At 39.9% G+C, this 20,179-nt stretch overlaps 1 protein-coding gene across 4 annotated transcripts in view; it reads right to left on the reverse strand.

Annotated features, from left to right (window-relative positions):
• SLC26A7 (solute carrier family 26 member 7) overlaps positions 1 to 20,179 on the reverse strand; it is a 172,184-nt gene that overhangs the window by 116,708 nt on the left and 35,297 nt on the right. For 2 of the 4 annotated variants that reach the window (XM_075920400.1, XM_075920402.1), the window contains exon 2: positions 9,111 to 9,406. In XM_075920400.1, the coding sequence (XP_075776515.1) occupies positions 9,111 to 9,303 (193 nt within the window). In that variant the 5' untranslated portion in view covers positions 9,304 to 9,406. Of the gene's footprint in view, positions 1 to 9,110; positions 9,819 to 13,861; positions 13,948 to 20,179 lie in introns of those variants that run through there. The other 2 variants (XM_075920401.1, XM_075920403.1) reach the window with 2 other exon arrangements.

Below are 20,179 nucleotides of genomic sequence, written 5' to 3' on the forward strand. Positions count from 1 at the left end.
ATTTTTTTGACCCCATTGTCAAAGTTAAAGAAGTCAGAGAAGGAGGTCCTGGGACATAATGACCAAACCTAGTCACAGTCATGAAAACATTAATAGGGAAATTCACTGCCTTCTCAGCTAGGGCCATTTGGTGGCCTTACAACAGCAGTAGAGATAAAAAGGCTGCAGGGCAAAGGGCAGGGTATGGCTGCCAGAAAGGCTGAAGAGCTTCTGAGAGCAGGAGCCGTCAGCTACAGATTGGTGAAAAGCCCATCCAGGAACCTGTATGTCTGGAGAATAGGACCACAGGATGAGACTCTGAAGAACAGCCTACAAGAGAGGTATGGTAGCAAGCAAGACAGGGATGCAGGAAGGGGTTGGGAAAGATTGGTCCCAATTTCTTCATACAGGGTCCCTAGCCTGGAATCCACAGGAGTTGGTGAACCTGGGCTCCCCTTCCAAACCTAGTAAGAAGGTTTTGATAAACCCTGAGCAAGTGAGCCACACTCAAAGCAGCCAGGGACTGTAAGCCCTTTACCTTGAGCAACTGGCCTCCTGACATATTGGCCCAAAAGCCATTGAGAGGAGAGAAAACTACCAGTTACTCAGCTGAATGGCTGAGATCATAACAAAGAGCCCAAACAGACTAAACAGCAACAAGTCCACTAAAGAAGGAAGGAAACTGAGGCAAAGTTGCCCTGTCACCACAAGAGGGGGCCTGAATGTCAAGAGCAATCTCTGACATGAAGTCTCTGAATATTTTGTTAGTTTTCTAGAATTCAGAATTTTACACCCCAGGGCTTCCACTGAGAAGAGGTATGACTGTGAATCTCTGAGATTAGATAGATAGATAGATAGATAGATAGATAGATAGATAGATAGATAGATAGATAGATAGATAGATAGATAGATAGATAGATAGATAGATAGATAGATAGATAGATAGATAGATAGATAACCGTGTTACAGTTCATAACTCTGGGCTCAGATCATTACTCGTAAGATGTGAGCGATTTTCTTCCATAAGAATGTACTGATGTGGGCTGCAAATTGCATGGATGCTACAATACTCTTCTCTAGGAGCCTTCTCTAGCTCTGCTTCCAAGGAAGCTTATTTATCATAATCTGCACATAATGTAACTATGAATCTGTAAAACAAGCCTTCCCCTCACCCCATTCTCACATGCTGAAACACAATGATTTCACCTGATTAAATCAAGTGAATCATTATGAGTACATTTATGTCAAGGCTTAAGGAAAGAGCCTGCAAAACCTAGGCAACGGATCTCCCTTTGAAACAACACTGCTGGGGGTCCTGCATCAGAGGTCTGAAAAAACTAATGCTGGCACCCTGCCTCCAAAATCTTGGGCATGAATGCAGGAATGCATGAAACCAGGTACAGCTCCTTTTTAATGGCAGTCAGTGTGAGGGATTTTATTTGTTCAGCAATAAATCCAGCTCTAGGCTGAATTAACTTTAATTTAAAAAATAAAAATAAAAAAAAGAACCAGTCACAGTAAGTCACTATTGGCTCTGAAGAATCGAGTAGAGAGCTGACAGGGATGGAGAGACTGCTTTAAATCAGGCTTCAGTCGCATATTCTTCACTTTCCAGCACGCACACATACAAGAGGGGAGATAACTATGCCTCAGGAGCCTTTTTCAGTTTGGTATGAATGCTTTAACTGGGCACAACAGCTGATCTGCAACCTTCCATGCCCTCAGAAGGTCACAGAAGAGTCAACATTATAATGAATGCTTTAACTGGGCATAAGTAGCTGATCTGCAACCTTCCATGGTCACAGAAGGTCACAGAAAAATCAACAAGTGTATAATACTGCATGTAAATTTGCACATGAAAATCTATCCTTCTGCTGTCACTGTAACAGGGAATGTTCCCCTACCCACAAATATTTGTAAATGAATGTCCTCTAAATATTGCACCTACATGCTGCTATACAAGTGATTTACCCATCTTTTAAGTGCCTGCATAGTTAAACAGTGTACCACGTGGACAAACCCATTCTCAAAACAAATATTTCTTATAAATCCTGTCAAATGTCATGATCTTGGCAGACAAAGACTGCAGTCAGAGATAAGACATTGCAGGTTTTCTATTAATCTTCTGTTGTATTTTTTTCTCTTTGACAGTTATAAAAATCACTGAATTTGCCAGTTATTAGCTTTGATATCCTCAGATGGAAAGTGCAAAGTATTAGTAAGTGGATAGCAGGAAGGGGTCCGACCTGCGCACGCTTAAGCAGAAGTGCTTCAAGATATAAGGGGTGCCAGCAGGAGATTATGGTTATCAGAACCTCAGGAGCAAGACTTAGGTACATCTTCACTGCAATAAAAGACACACAGCCTGGCCACAGCTGGCCTGAATCAGCTGACTTAGGCTCACGGAATTAAAGTTTTGGTGCTTAAAACTGCAGGGTAGACTTTCAGGCTCAGGATGGAACTCACGGTACAAAACCCCATAATTAGGCTCTAGCCCAAGCCCAAACATCTGCACTGCAATATTTTGCCCTGCAACATGAGTCAATAGGCCTGTGCTGTGAGACTCATTGCCACGGTTTTGTTTTGTTGATTTGTTTTATTGCTGAACAGAGGTGCACCTGCAAGGTCTAATTTGTCTGAGAAAGAAGGTGGTGAACCTCAGCTGCATTTCTACATGGTCATCCAAGATTGGACTCAATTATCTTATTTGGCCACTCTACATATCATGATCCATAATCAGAATGAAAATGGGAAGAGCTCAGGCCTGAGTCTGATCAGAATTTTACCGAAAACAGGAGCTCATTCAAAACACTGCTGTAAGCCATGCATATTAACAGACATTTGCTAAACTTTAAACTTTTGAGTTTAGAAATATTAAGAGTTATTGGTCATCCTATGTGGTTTTGAGATGAAGAACATTGGAACTCTCTCAGGCTGTGTCTAGACTACATCCCTTTTTTCTAAATTAGACACTTCGAAATTGCAAGTAAAGCCAGGATTTAAATTCCCGCACTACATTTGCATAATGGCGGCTGCATTTTTTTTTCAAAATGGGGCTTGGATAGAAAAACGGCAGTTTAGACGGGGCTCTTTCAAAAATAAAACCCTTTTTCGAAAGATCTTGTACACCTCATTTTTGAGGTGCACAGGATCTTCTGAAAAAGGGTTTTATTTTTGAAAGAGCCCCATCTAAACTGCCATTTTCCTATCGAAAAGCCCCGTTTCCAAAAAAAATGTGGCTGCCATTACACAAATGAAGCATGAGAAATTTAAATCCCAGCTTCATTTGCAATTTCAAAGTGTGTAATTTACATCCCTTTTTTGAGAAAAGGGATGTAGTCTGGACACAGCCCCGCTATCACCATGTTTAAGGAGGTATGCCAATATCCCCAAGAAAAGTAAAAAATAAAAACAAAAAAAATCATTACTATAAATGAGAGTCCAATCTCACCCTTCTGAAGCTTTATTTTTTTTATTTTATTAATTTTTTGTTGATCATAAGAGTAGCACCAGAAGGCTCAGCAAGAATCATGACTTTGATCATCTCTCCTGGATTGAACAAGAGGACAAAGAATTAGGCCACTGCTGATGACTGATGCATCATGGGCAGGACAAAACTGCGCTTAGAGCATATTTCCCATTCTCTCTGCAAAATTAACTTATTCAGTGGCATCCCACTTACATGTGTTTCTTGGCTAACACTGTGACATTCCCGAGGGTACAATCTGGACTGCCAAACAGCTGTGTCCACTCAGTTTTCCAACCTGGAATCAGTGCTTTTTACACTGCTTTACTGCAGGAACAGCTACTCTTGCCTTGTTCACAAACAATTTCTAGCAGGCAAAATCACTCCCAACTGAATCACAGGCGTGCTTCTAACCAGCCACTCCCAAATTACATTATAGTGTGACACCAGCAAATTTCCAGTCCTACACTAGTCCCCAGAAATGGATGTCATGTAACTGTCCAGCTCTTTCCTTCTAGAAAAAACAAACTCAGAGAGTCCTTATTTCACTAATAGAAAATGGTAAGCACAGTTATCTCAAATGGAGGTTTCCAAGCAGTTCAATCCAAACACACAATGGTTTAAATAAAATAAGTGTATAGGTTGTATCTCCCATAACCAGGACTCCCTGGTCCGGCCACATCCATGGTCCACCATGGACCACAGATGTTTCTGGACTACAGAGCCCAGGAAGAGGGAGGTGTGGCAGCAGAGTATAAATGGCACCGGCGACTCTGTCAGGAGCCCGGGGGGGGGGGGGGGGGGGAAGGTCAGACAACATGGTGGGGGAGTTCTGGCCCCAGCGGAACTCCCTGGTCCCATCGGCTGGGGAGCTCTAGCCTGGCTGTGGCCATGGACCTCAGGCCCCAGCCAGGGAGCTCTGGCCCTGTCCCTGGTTGTGTTCTGGCTCCTGAAGACAAGGAACTTCAGCCCCAGCCTCAGTGGCAGCCAGGGAGCTCTGGCCCAGGCCGTGGAGCTCCAGTCCTGTCCCTCCAACCCGGCCACATAGCTCCGGTCCCAGCTGTGCAGCCAGGTGGCTATGGAGCTCTGCGTTGGTTGCGCAGCTCTGGCTGTGGTGCTCCATCCCTGGCACTCCTCTTCAAGACTCCCAACCTCCAGCATGCTCCCACACCCTCCGTCCTATACAGATCCCTCATCCTTCAGCAGCGAGCAATCTGGCCCCTTCCTTCCCCACTTTGCTTGGCCCCACCCCAACTTCACCTCTTCCCTCAAACCCCCATCTCTTCCCTGCTGCTTTCCAACCCTGCTTCACCCCTATTTTCCCCAACTCTCCTCTATCCCTGCCCTGCCCCCATTCCATCCCTTCCCCCAAACCCTTACCCCTACACCTCTTTCTGGCTTCCAGCTCCTCCCCCAAGTGACACTGGCAGCTGGCTCTGTGGGGTGGAGCAGGGCAGGATGGGGCATGTCACTCACAGCTGCCAGTGTCAGGCCCCCTGGACACTCTTAAGGCTGCCCTGGACCTTATGTCCTCCTGACGCATTGGGCAGTTGCGCTGGTCCATCGTATGGATGGCATGACTCTCAAAATATAAGCCCAAACATTGGTGGAGCTGAGCCTATGTTCCTGAATTCTGGTGGAACATGAGCATCACGGGCCCATATAACTCACTGCCTATGTTGGCTAGAAGGCTGGTTGAGCATGACTGGGAATATTGAACTAATTTCAACAGAACTTGAAGAAACAAGCTTAGATGATGAATTCTTTGCAGAAATTATACATTCCCTTAAGGATAGGTGTTGATTATGATGATCTCCAGTTCTATATGGTGCGTACTGGAGACCTTTGAAAGAGAGTGCAGATGGGGTAACACCATGAGACAGCCAATCACATCTTTATTTCCTTTGACAATAAAGGTGATATTTGTTGTTGTTGCACTTGTATCAGGAAAATCTGAGAATGAATCTGAACCTAAGCAAGGCCAAGAACACATTGATTTGCCCAGACAGGATATAGAAGAAGAGAAGCCTTTCTCTAGGCCTCCAAATCTCCGATAAGAAGTTTCTTCTTGCTGGTGTGGCCTACATTCTGGGTACATTTTTCAATCAGTACCTGATTTCAGAAAACCAAGCATCAAAATGTCATCGTCAGAATCATCACAGGACTCCACCCACATCTTTCACACGCTGATCTCATGCCCCATTCTTGAGATGCTGAGGACAGAATACTGCTACATTCTCTACTTTACAAAAAGGCCACAACTAGCCCAGGATGTTGCTGCTCTCTCTGTTACAGTGAGGGTCAAGCAGGGAGATTTCTAGTGACTTATTGCTGGATTCACTTCTACAGCTGTATGGAAGGGCACACAAAAGCTTGAGTTTCGGGGAGGGAGGGTTAATTTTAAGACACTTTGAGCTCAATCCTCATCTGGGCTGAGATGCAGCAAGGAGGCAAAGGTGGCTGTAAATCACCTCAGTGCTGCATGAACCTACACTAGCTGTAACAGTATCCTAGGAACTATTCCACAGGGCCAGAACTGCCAGAACATATGATCTTGCTCTGCCTTTTATGAACCCCATCTACCAGAGGGAACAAGAGAACAGGTGACATGAAGCCATTGAAACAAGCCCTCAGTACATTATTAGTGCCTTTTTCAATGTCACCTCTACACACGGAACACTCTCCCTATCCCAGTTTGCCAATCTAGTTCCCACTGAATTAACGTTGCTCCTAAAACTCATCTCTTCCCCAAAGTATGAAAAAGTGAACAAAACCAAATATTAAGATGGAAAACACTTTCTCTGCGTAATTTCTTTCTAAGTTCTGGATGTCACCCCTCCAATTCCCTATACAAATACACACAATGTGTAGAATATTGTCTACAAGAAAATTTTAGATCTACAGTTTTCTGAAGTGACTTATAAGTCCTGTGCCTCATATTTCAAATGCTCAACTCTACACATTTTATTGAAGCCTGATCTTTGGAAAGTGCACAGGGTACTTGACCTCTAAATATCAGCCATCTAATAAGGAGGTTCAGTTGGGCACCCAAAAAATGAGAAAATGAGAAACTCAAAAATCATTGGTTAATTTAAAATTTTGGTTGTGAGCTTTTAAAATCCTACTTAAGTAAAAAGCGACAAATATACCGAGGACACAAAAGACGACTGCTCTGCAGAAGATTAGCTGGATTTTTCGTTGTCATTGTTGTTTTGAGGAGGAATGTCTTTTTGCTTCTAGACTTCTTGGAGATGGGAATTTTACTGTCTTCACAATGGCCTCCAGAGCACACAAAATACATTATCTGCAGCTGTTTATTGTTGTTCCATCTCTCTACTTGCTTTAAGTTATATAAAGCAGACAACAGCAATAGCAAAAATTGCTACTGAATTACAGCTCTGTCCAAATGGTTTCAAAATACTTCAGGAAGAATAACTAAGAGCATTATTTTTGTGGTTTGAGCTGTAATACATGATGCAAGGGCAATGATTTCCTTTCTTATGCTTCTACTCCAACAAAGAGTGACCCAAAGAATGACCATGTGGCTCAACATTTTGTTCAGACATAGGAAGTCAGGAACAGTCAAACCGGACGAGAATAGTCCTCCTTCTAGTCTGGTATCCTGTCTCTGAACATGGCCATACCCGATGATTCCAAGGAAGGTGCAAGAATTCCCATTGTAAACAATTATGGAAAATACAATTGGTAGAGGAAGTTCTTTCTTAACCATCACCAAGCTAGTGGTTGAGTTATGCCCTGTAACTTGATGGCTTCTAGTCCTTAAAAACTGCAGGATGACCACAATATCTGTATAAATAGCTCTTTTTTTTAATCACACTGGGCTTTTAGCCTTAATATCCTGTGGCAGTGAGTTCCACCGGTCACTAATCAGTTGTTTATTAATTTAATTGCTTTTAACCATTTTAAATTTACTGCTTTCATTTTCACCAAATAACTCTTTGTTCTTGTATTATAGAGAAAGAACCCCAGACATAGAAAGTTTACAAGATTTATATTCTCTTATTCATGCTATGCAACAAACCGGATTGGTTCTTATTTTTTTCTGTATTCCTAATCTCTGATTAACATTAAAATATGGCTTCAGTACCAGATGAGAGATGCAATGTGGAAACAGTGCATGCAAACAATCTGAAAACATATTGCACACACGCACTCTTACACTTCTAAACAAGCTTCAAGCAAAATGGACCATTTCAAAACAGAAAGATAATTCATTCTCAGATTCTGTGGGTTGTTTGGTTTGGGGAGGATAGAGTTTGAAGGTTTTTTGTTTGTTGGTTTTAAGCAACAACAGACTTAATTTAAAGTTGTATCACATTCTTTCTAGATTACATAACACACGAGACAGAATAATCTGGAATGCGCCATTTTTTCCAGTACCACCTGAGCTTTTTAAAGTTTTTTTTTTGTAAAACAAATAACCTTTGGGAACCAGCTTTACAGTACTTAAGATATTGGTGGATAAAACTAAGAGCAATGTATAATTTTCCCTAATTTGTATTGTAATGTAACATATTGTTATTAGCAGCATTTTATTTACAATTGTATAAGCCTATACCAGTGAAATTAGATAACTTACAGTACATTACAGTATTAAGGTTCTCAAAGTTAAATCATGCCAATGCAGATGTTCCTAATTACCCTAAAAGCACAAATACTTACACAAACCAGTTGCTTCCAGCTACAGAATAATTCAATTAAAGAAGTGCTTATAATTGAATAGCATGAATGATAGTTAAGGCTAGTCATTCTGAGAAACCGTAAAGAAATAGAAACATCTATAATTTGCATCACAGAAGTAGATTCAGAGTCCATTTTGGGCAGGAAAGAAACTAACATGGCTTTTAACAATGATGTTAAACAGATAGAAGACTTCATTTCTCTGGAATCATTCATTAATTTGTATTTTTCACCTGAAACAATCACTAGATACATCCAGAGTGCTGTTACTTACCTAGGGCTGCCAAAATAGACACCAGCTCCACCCCTAGTTTATATTAGTGCTAGAAAGGGAGATGCAATAGGTAATGTGATACAGTACATCTCATTAAACCAACATGTACGCTGAAATGAATAAGCTCTCCATGCACACAGGATCCTGTCAGTAGATAACAGCTATGGCAGAGAGCCTTTTTTATGTATAGAATATTTTGTTACTTGTTTACTGAAGTTCTCCAGGCTCCTGCAGGTAATTGTGTAATACTGATGCTTATTTCGAAAACAAAACAACATCTCTTAAGAAACAAAGTTTATTTTGTAGCTCTGTGTTTCTGATTTGAAAGTGGGAAGTGATGGCAAGTTACAACAGCATTCATCCCTGTGTCATTGCTCTCTCATACACTGCAATATGTTTTGTGTTACTGTCTAAAGTGACAGGTACATAATAACATTAAACCTTTATTCACAGACCTTAGTGAGAAACAAGGGAAGATGTTCACTGTATAAAAAGTGAGGGGGTCTAAAAACCTCTCTCCTACACATCCCATTATATTAGGTCTAATTAAAATATACAATTTTTTCTAGTTTCTTTTAACCCCACCATTCATCCTAACATTGGGAAGCAAGAAATAAAAACTCTACTGAAATATGACAGTTGTCTCACGTAAGTTATTTAAAATGTGAAAAATCAGATATATTACTATACCTTGAGGCACCTGTTGAATTGCCAGCATCATACCAGAGATTGTATCAGGAATCAAGTTTTCCTTCAAATTGTAGCTAGGTGCCCACTTCAAAATAGGCAGCCTTCTTAAACACCACAATTTGATATCTTCACAGCGAAGAGCATGGATCTTCCTCCACACTGCACTTTTCTTTTTGCTTTTTGCCCCTGCCATGCTTTACCTCCTCCAAAGTTTCTCCTTAACAAATTACCAATGCAGAATTACCCTGTTCAATTCCAGTCTCCAGATCGTCTTCTGAGAGTTTTCAGTTTCAAAGCTAGAGAAAGAGATGAACAGAAGCACTTAGATTCTGCAGCTGTTCTCTTATTATATTCTATATACTTGATAAGTATGTTTGCTTTTAACCATGTAAATAGCTATCTGAAAGGGGAAAACTAGTCATATTAAGTAATACATTTTCTTTTCTGTTTAGAAATTTGGTCTACTCTTAGGTTAGTTTATTTTCTTCTCTGTAATTTTCTCCCTTATATTCACTGTAGTGCTTGTGTTTTTGGCTTCAGGCCAGTGGTAAAATGAGGTAGTGCTGGGCGTATGTTCAGTGTGGGTTGGATTATGCTAATACAACCAGGAAGCATCCAGCCAGGCAAGTCTCTCCGTGACAACCACAAAAAACAAGCTTTATGCTCTCTCATGAGGGAACTGAACACAAAACTCTTCTCTCTGATTTCAGAGGCATGTATTCACCATGTATTAAGCACTAACTACTCTTTAAGTTACCAAACAAGTTATGTGAGTTTTTCAGGATTCATGTCTTACGTTTGCTGCTACATGATACCATACCTTAATCAAAGCAATCGTTCAGAGAGAGAAGGTTAAGCATTAAGCTACTGGTCACTGTAAACTAATGCTGAAAAGAAATACACAATTCTTACAAATAAACGGAAGGGTCAGATTAAACTGGTGATAGGCTGCACTGTGGAAGACTTGCAAACAATCAGCTCCAGCTGCACAATGACAATCATATTTGTGTCTACAGCTCCCTTTTACAACTATTCATTCTGTTATCTTCTGTTGCTGCTCTTGGCAGTTTATTTGACAAATATACTTTCTACAGAGACAGTACATAAAATACCTTCTTATCTTTCAATAAATTCATATCCCTTATTACAACTGTACAGGTACCACAGTGATGAGCAAGGGGGTGATATAAGTTTCATGGTGCATTACAGCGGCTCCACTGGAGCAGGAAAATAATGGCATTTCCACTTAAAAAATACAGTCTGTATTAAAGTAGTGCAAACCAGAGATGCACTATATTAAGCAACAGTCAGCTCTGAGTATACACAATGAGGCCCACTGTTTCAGTTTTCATTTAGACAGTGCTCTCACACAAAGGTGTACAAAATTCAATATTGCCAACTCTTGTGATTTCATTGCAAGTCTTGCAGCATTTGGTGTTTTCTTAAATCACTAGCTACTTGAGTCATGTTATAATGGGAAGATTTCCATCTTAATTTAAAACAAAAATAGGACTCATAGCTATGGAGAAAATCTTTAATAAGTGATCATTAAAGATTTAAACAAGCAAAAGGCAAAAAAAGGAACTCAGATTTTATAATCTTGTAAAACCTCCTTACTTTTAAATCAGTCTCATGTTACTGTGGGGCTTTTTGAACACTTGATATTCTTGGCAATACTGAACTACAGACCGGAATCCAAAACCCAGGTCTTAAAAATATTTAAGCATGATCTTGATGAGACTGTATTATTCCCATGCATAAAATTAAGCATATACTTAAGTGTTTGCATGACTAGGTCCAAATGTTGCCACATTCATCTTCTAAATAAAACTACAATACTTGCTTATTTATTCCACACATTCACACTGTTTCTGTTGGTCATGTGTTTAATTTTTGCCACTGTTAAGGACTGTGTTACACCACCAGAGGGTACAGAAGTTCAGATTTTGTATTACAGGATGTTTTTATTTGAATTGCAGCCTAATTTAATGTCATTTGTTGTTATATGATATGCTTTTTATCACAGTGTTGATATGTACCATGACCAAAATATTACCAGCAATTACAAGCCTAGGGCACTTAAGGGTCAGCTGTAAAATTATACATATACAAAAGCTCAAACCTCTGCTGCTTCACATAAAAAAAATTAAAAAAAATAAAAGATTTTCAAACTTTGGACTTTATCTTACAATGGTCCACATGAGTATTTTTCATTTAAAAGCATATGGGGAATATAATGGGCACAGCAGACAGCAAGAACTCTGTACTAATGAGCTTAAAATGCTGGACAGCCTCAACGTTATTGCCAGTAGGAAGGGTGAGATCAGGAAAGACAGAGTTTAATTAATTCTTCATTTGTATGCAAAAATCATTGTTAAAACTCATCCAGACATGCCTATTCTCTGCCCTGACCCTTTTTTATTTTGTATATTTTCTGAGGACAGGAATTAGTGAGCAAAGGGAAATGAATGTTATTTCTGCTCAGCGCAGTGGACATTTTCTGATTAACCTTTCTTGGACACACACATAGCATCTACTCACAGTTGCACTGGAGCACAACCACTTTGTGCTTCCTGCTCGCAACACTCAAAGGCTATGTCTAGACTGCCCCTCTTGCACAAAAAATTATGCAAATGAGGCATGGAATATTACCATGCCTCATTTGCATAATTAGGCTCTGTTTTTGCGCAAGAGGCTTTTGCGTAAAAAAGTAGCAGTCCACATGGCTACTTTGTGCGCAAAACATCCGTCTTGTGCAAGAGCCATTCTTCCTCTTTTTTTCAGGAAGAGCCTCTCTTGCACAAAAGCCTCATTAATTATGCACATTATGGTGATATTCCATGCTATGCCTCATTTGCAATTTTTTTGCACAAGAGGGGGCAGTCTAGACATAGCCAAAGACTGGTGGGATTGAGGTCTTCACATTCACTAACTCATCTAAAATATCAGATCAGAGATTCACAACCTAGCCCTATTTACACAAGGTAAAAAGTAGACAGAAATCCTCCTATTCCCAGTTGTTCAGTGGTTCGCTTATTCTTGATGTCAGATTCAACATGTATGTCTAAGTTTAACAATAGCTGAGCAAAAAAACCCCACAAAAAACAAAAAAATCCCTACTATTTGTGCGTGAGAAATATATCTATGCACACACATTGAAATCTGAATGCATATCTAAATGTAGAAATAATTGCAACACATCAGTGCCCAAGGGTTTTTTGAAACAGTCACATAAACTCTCTCTAGTGGAAGAACCAATTTAAATCAAGATCACACTTCTCGCTCCTTAACCATTTGACATCAAAGTGCTGAAACATTTTGAAAAATCCTTTTTTTTTTTTTTTTTTTTTAAAGATTTTCCAGTCTCATGTTTTCAGACCCAGTAGATTTGGCTAGTTTGGGTGTGTGTCTGATCTTTTGGATGATTATCCATAGAAGAGACTTTTGTCCATCATCAATAACATGGAACAGGGTTTATGTGTGTGTCTAGTCAGCAATAGACACACATTTAAATGAATTCCGGAAAATAAACAAAGATGGCTCAAGGATGACAGAACGCCCACGGTCAAGGAGAGGGAAAATAGATTAGTATGACAAGAATTCTGAGTTCCAGTGCAAATGTAGAATTTTAACAGAAACTGGATTTTATTGCAGGGATTTGTATTTCAGAAGTAGAGAAAGAATTACATAAGGATTGATCCTAACCATGCTGTCCCTGTTAGTTACCCTAGGTACATGAAAGTATTTATTAGAGGCAATAAGAATAATGAAAATTCTGTCACAAAGGTTTCAATTTCTGAGAAGAAACTGACACCCTTTTTCCCCTCCAAGAATATCCAGTAGTCTGGTAATTAGACTGAAAGGCGAGACACCTAAGTTCAAATCCCCCATATGTCTGTTTTGTAGTATGGACTCAAACCTAGATCTATCACATATCATAGGGACAATGTAGATCTCCCTTGCATTTGGAAAAATCTCAGGCTATGTCTACACCACAGACTTCTTTCAGAAGAAGCTTTTCCAGAAGAAATCTCCCAGAAAAACTTCCGCCGAAAGAGAGCATCCACACTGCAAAAGCACATCGAAAAAGCGATCTGCTTTTTCGAAAGATAGCATCCACGCTGAATGGACATTATCTCACATTTCAGCTGTGATTACTATGGATGGAGTGGCCACCAGGGCACCTGTGCTTTTTCCTCTTTCCTCTTCTTTTGAAAGAACTCCCTCTTCCCCATCTACACATGCCCTTTTCCGAAAGAGCTCTTTTGGAAAAAGGCTTCTTCCTCATAGAATGAGGATTACCAATGTCGTAAAAAACCCTCTGTTCTTTTGAGTTCCTTTCGGAAGAACGTGATTGCAGTGTGGATGTAACTGAAGTTTTTCTGGAAAAATGGTAGTTTTTCCGAAAAAACTCTGTAGCGTAGACATATCCTCAGTGTCATTGACATATAAAATAAAAATCAGCCAAAAAAAAAAAAGTTTTCTGGTCAGCCCTATTATAGAGCTGGAATCTGGATATTTAGATTAAATAAATCTATATTTAAAACTTAGAGATGCCATTTAGCAAAAATCACTGCAGAAATATTTGGATCACAAATAAATAAGGAGCCTTTTGAAACTCCTCCAAAACCATAATATCATATATAATAATGTTCTAACTTAAATACATACCAGAAAACAAAAACAAAATTATGTTAAAAGGCTACCATTAGTTATTCAGTCTCAAGTCACACATTTCTTTCATACTGTACCTTCTAAAGTATAAGAACCAGAGTTGTGAGGTTTCTGCCTTTCCCAAGACAGTCCATAGGTATATGAGATGCACTTCTTAGGGTCACTGAAGGACAAAATGGCAGGCTTTTATTTGAGTGCCTTTGCTTTTGTAGACTTAAATCAAGCTGCTGATACTATTGTAACATAGTGTTCCATACAAAAAAGCATTTTTGGTCATTTTATGCACTGGACGGCCCCTCTTTCAAGTGATCAGCCTGTGTAAAAAGCTCTTGTTTTTCAAAACAGTTTTGCAGTCCTTTGAAACAATTTGGGTTTGAATCCACTTGATTCACCCATGGTAGAATGTGGGTGCAAACTCATAGGAAAATTCAAGGTCAACAGTTTGGCATATGTTGATGGTTAGTCACACAGCTGTGTATGGAGATTATAGATTTATTAGTACCAGAGGCATGAAGAGTCACATGCTAGAAAGTAACATGACTTGCCCATTGTAACTTTTCCCAGGAAGAAATTTTGCGCTCCACATTCACCAAACAGTGGCACCAATATTCACGAATGAAGGTAAAGAATTCAAAAAAAAAAAACTTTGAAGGCTAGTTTGCAGACACAAAATAAGTTTAAACAACCACAGGCAGTTAAGAGAATAGACGACAAATCAAGCCAAGGCTGATCAAATACTCTTCTAGATCAAAGAGTATTCTATTAGTCTCTAAGCCCTGGTCTATAGTAAGGAGTTACTGTGAAATAACGCTCCTTTTTTTTAAATAATATGTGGAGCATTCACACTACCAAGCCCGTTATTCCGAAATAAGGGGCTGGTTATTTTGAAATAACTCCTGCTTTCCTTGGGGAATAAACTTATTTTGAAATAGATATTTCAGAAGTTATTATTTCAAAATAATTTCCTAGTATAGGCATGCCCTAAGGTGCCACAGGATTCCTCATTGTTTTTGCAGATCCAGACTAACATGGCTAATCCTCTGAGACTTTTCCAGATCAAGCCAAATAGTTTGCACAGGCCCAGTATTACAGTATGAAGCATATGACAGAATACTACACAACCTAATGGCATGCTTACAACAGAATGCTCAAAAGCAGAACAGCAAAAAGCTCTGACAACATGAGGTCTTTTAAAATTATTAAACATTTACCGAATGAACTTAAATTAATTCAGGAAAAAATGTTATAGATCACATGTACTATATTGAACTAAACATTGAACTAAACAAACAAGTTCCAACTATTTACACATGTTCATAGCTGCTATCAAAAATAGTACATGGTCTTCTCTTTCTTGTATGTACATCTATCTTCTGAAAGCATATATAACCCACTAGTTTCAAAATGAGCATATTTGTTTATTTGTTCAAATCTAAGAAAATAAATTAAACCTATTTTTAATAACATGTATCTTGAAAAAAACCCTCTGGATCAAAATATTATACATTGTTAAATTTGACCCCAGCATAATCTAAAATTAATTATATCCCAAGCCACCAAAAGCAAAGGTTACACTGAAAAATATGAGTCCCTTCACCATACAATACTTCAGTATCTGACATATCTGACGCTGATAGTACATTTGCTATCCGTCAGTCAGTATTATCACAAGAGAAAACCTTATGAAACCTGTAGAGGGGTCCACACCAAAACCCTAGATCCAACCATCCAGACTATGGAAAAGTTCAGGTCTTGATGTGATTATATGGCTTAAGTTCACCTCTAAACAAGATTTCTACATTCCTCAGTGAATTATGTTGTATTTTTTAAATAATTGTGTGAAGCAACAGTGACAAGGTTGGGTAGTCCTGTCTTTTGTTTAAACAAGGGAGGGTGAGGTAGTCTCTTTCATTAGGACAACTTCTGCTGGCAAGAGAGACACACTATCAAACTGAAAAAGAGCTCTTTATTGGGTTGTCTCCTTCATGCCCCAAAGAAGAGTGCTGTGTAAGCTTGGAAGCCTATCTCTCTCACCAATAGAAGTTGGTCCAGTAAGGAATATTACCTAACCCATCTTGTCTCTAAATATCCTGGGACCCACAAAGCTACAACAGTCCATGAACCAACAGTGACATCCAGTGGTTTTGTTAGGTACATTACAGTTGATTGCTCTCTGTGAATAGGATCACATGGATAGTGTCTACTCTGGTAAACTACAGAAAAGAGTTCTCTAAACTGTGCAGTAATAGCTGTAAAATTAAGTGACATGGTATGTAAAAACTCAATTTGATACTTGTTCAAGAAGCTTACTTGATATTTCGCAAATGCATTCATTGCTAAGCAAGGCAAGAAGAATTAAAAACAGCTACACAGAGCAGACCTGCTGTGAGACTAACAACATCACAGTCACATTCATTGCTAAGCATCTCATATACAGTAACAGGAACTCTGCCACTGGTCCAAAACTCTAATTTATGCCTTTGAGAAGGCAGTAGAGTCAAAAGTAGATGGTGCTGAAACACCAGGAAAGTCAGAAAAATCTAATCATGCAGCAATTCCCTCTTGTGCCTGCTATACACAGTCCCTGGTGTAAAGCTGCACCCACCCCTCTCCCATACAGCATTAATCAGAAGCAAGGCAGAGGTGAAAATGCTAGCAGCCCAAAGGTGGACCTGCCCTCTGACTAATCCAGTTTCACTGTTGCAGAGTGCACTCTGGGGGATTAGCTTTTAGAGCTCCCTATGGCTACATTTGGCCCATAAAATAGCCATTACTTTAAAAAAATACAACAAAGCAGTGCCGTTTGGACCTTCAGTTACAGAACTGCCTTAAAAGCCTTGGTGGGTGTCCTCCTCCCATGCTGCTATGCTGGCTTGGAAGAAAGCTGCAAAGAGGATCCAGCCAGAGACTCTAGCTGGCCTGAAAGAGCAGAAGCAGCCAAAGCAGGCACCTCTGGACATTAGGAGAAATGTATACAGACTTGTCTATAATTTCTCTGCCCTGTTCTGATTGGCTGTTTGCCCCCGCCTTCTCCTTCTCTCACAGTCTCTTTCCCTACACCTCACCTTTTTCTCCCTTTTCTTGACCTCCTTGTCCGCCTTCCATTCAATGTTCCTTCTCCCTTCCCTTTTGCCTGAGCCCACAAAAAAAAAATCTTGGAACTAGCATGATGGGCATTTGCCACCATCGTATCATTCACTTTGCTTGTGTGTTCGCTCTCTTTCCCACCCTGTCTGGTTTATTCTGCTTGAAAACTGTTCAGAGCAGGGACTAACCATCTTTTGACTTTGTGTTTGAATGGTGCCTAAGTACAATGGGGTCCCAGTCCATGTCTCCTAGGTCCTACAAGGAAAGAGGAGAAACAAATTATCCAGCCTTTAGTGTAGAGTGTCTCAAAGACCCACACTTCTCAAATGCTATGGGCTCACATTTGGTCAGAGTCCTAGGTTTCTCCTAATAGAAGAGGAGGAATGTAAACATTGTTAACTTCTTGGCAACTATTCACCAAATACTTATTTAGTAAGGCCTAAAATGGGTGTGAGTAGAAAACTCCATTTGTATGTCTCCTCTTAGCAAGCCAGAACACATATTTTAACAGCAACTCTATATTTTCCACCCTCTATATTTTGTAGTCCCTACAACTGATTTTCATTACTGTGAAGTGAAGCTGCTGGGACCCAGGAATAATTCTGTTTATCAGAGAGGCTACATTTCCCATAGGGGGCGTGATAAGACTTCCCACATTTTTCAAATAAACCCTTTCTGTTCTGTGACCATGGATTCTTACTGGTGAGGTTAGACCTGAAACGAACCTTTCTGGAAGAATCTTCACTTTGATTTGCGGATTTTAATGGGGGATTTTAATTACCCCCATATTGACTGGTTACATGTCACCTCAGGAAGAGAAGCGGAGATAAAATTTCTCAATGGCTTAAATGACTGCTTCTTGGAGCAGCTGGTGCAGGAACCCACAAGTGGAGAGGCAATTCTCGATTTAGTCCTGAGTGGAGCGCAGGATCAGGTCCAGGAAATAACTGTTACAGGACCGCTTGGGAATAGTGACCATAATATAATAACATTCAACATTCCTTTGGTGGGAAGAACACCTAAGCAGTTCAGCACCCTGGCATTTAATTTCAAAAAGGGGAATTACACAAAAATGAGGAGGTTAGTTAAAAAGAAATTAAAAGGCACAGTAACTAGAGCCAAATCCCTACAAGCTGCATGGAAACTTTTTAAAGGCACCATTATAGAGGCCCAACTTAAATGTATACCCCAAATTAAAAAACATAGCAAGAAACCTAAAAAAGAGTCACCGTGGCTTAATCATCATGTAAAAGAAGCAGTGAGGGACAAAAAGGTATGTTTTAAGAATTGGAAGTCCAATCCTAGTGGGATAAATAGAAAGGAACATAAACACTGTCAAATCAATGTAATGTGTAAAAATGTAATAAGAAAAGCAAAAAAAGATTTTGAGGAACAGCTAGCCAAAAACTCAAAAAGAAATAACAAAATGTTTTTAAGTACATTAGAAGCAGGAAGCCTGCTAAAAAACCTGTGGTTCCCCTAGATGATCGAGCTATAAAAGGAGCAATCAAGGATGATAAATCCATTGCGGAGAAACTAAATGATTTCTTTGCTTCAGTCTTCATGGCTGAGGACGTTGGGGAGATTCCCAAATCTGCACCGTCCTTTGTGGGTGATGAATCTGAGGAACTGTCCCAGATTGAAGTGTCATTAGAGGAGGTTTTGGAACAAATAGAAAAACTTAATGTTAACAAATCTCCGGGACCGGATGGCATTCATCCAAGGGTTCTAAAAGAACTCAAATGGGAAATTGCTGAGCTATTATCTGTGGTTTGTAACCTATCCTTTAAATCGGCTACCGTAGCTAATGACTGGAAGGTAGCCAACATGACACCAATATTTAAAAAGGGCTCTAGAGGCGATCCGGGCAACTACAGACCGGTAAGTCTAACTTCAGTACCGGGCAAATTAGTCGAAACAATAGTAAAGAATAAAATTGTGAAGCATGTAGAAGAACATAATTTGTTGGACAAAAGTCAACATGGTTCCTGTAAAGGGAAATCCTGTCTTACTAATCTATTAGAGTTCTTTGAAGGGGTTAACAAACATGAGGACAAGGGGGATCCAGTAGATATAGTATACTTAGATTTTCAGAAAGCCTTTGACAAGGTCCCTCACTAAAGGCTCTTGTGTAAATTACATTGCCATGGGATAAGAGGGAAGGTCCTTTCTTGGATTGAGAACTGGTTAAAAGACAGGAAACAAAGGGTAGGAATAAATGGTAAATTTTCAGAATGGAGAGGAGTAACTAGTGGTGTCCCCAAGGGTCAGTCCTAGGACCAATCCAGTTCAACTTATTCATAAATGATCTGGAGAAAGGGGTAAGCAGTGAGGTGGTAAAATTTGCAGATGATACCAAACTGCTTAGGGTAGTCAAGACACAAGCAGACTGTGAGGGACTCCAAGAAGATCTCACCAAACTGAGTGATTGGGCAACAAAATGGCAAATGAAATATAATGTGGATAAGTGTAAAGTAATGCACATCGGGAAAAATAACCCCAAGTATACGTACAGTATGATGGGGGCTAATTTGGCTACGACAAATCAGGAAAGAGATCTTGGAGTTATCGTGGACAGTTCTCTGAAAACTTCCACACAGTGTGCAGCGGCGGTCAAAAAGGCAAATAGGATGCTAGGAATTATTAAGAAAGGGATAGAAAATAAGACACAGAATATCTTACTGCCCCTGTATAAAACTATGGTACACCCACATCTTGAATTTTGTGTACAGATGTGGTCTCCTCACCTCAAAAAAGATATTTTGGCCTTGGAAAGGGTTCAGAAAAGGGCAACTAAAATGATTAGGGGTTTGGAACGGGTCCCATATGAGGAGAGGTTAAAGCGACTGGGACTTTTCAGTTTAGAAAAGAGGAGACTGAGGGGGGATATGATAGAGGTCTATAAAATCATGAGTGGTGTGGAGAGGGTCAGTAAAGAAAAGTTATTTATTAGTTCCCTAAATAGAAGAACTAGAGGACACCAAATGAAATTAATGGGTAGCAGGTTTAAAACTAATAAAAGAAAGTTATTCTTCACACAGCATGTAGTCAACCTGAGGAACTCCTTGCCAGAGGAGGCTGTGAAGGCTAGGACTATAATAGAGTTTAAAGAGAAGCTAGATAATTTCACAGAGGTAAGGTCCATAAAAGGCTATTAGCCAGGGGATAAAATGGTGTCCTTGGCCTCTGTTTGTCAGAGGCTGGAGAGGGATGGCAGGAGACAAATCGCTTGGTCATTGTCTTCAGTCCACCCTCTCTGGGGCACCTGGTGCTAGCCACTGTCGGCAGACAGGATACTGGGCTAGATG

This window comes from Pelodiscus sinensis, chromosome 2, assembly GCF_049634645.1.
Source record: "Pelodiscus sinensis isolate JC-2024 chromosome 2, ASM4963464v1, whole genome shotgun sequence".
NCBI lineage: Eukaryota > Metazoa > Chordata > Testudines > Trionychidae > Pelodiscus > Pelodiscus sinensis.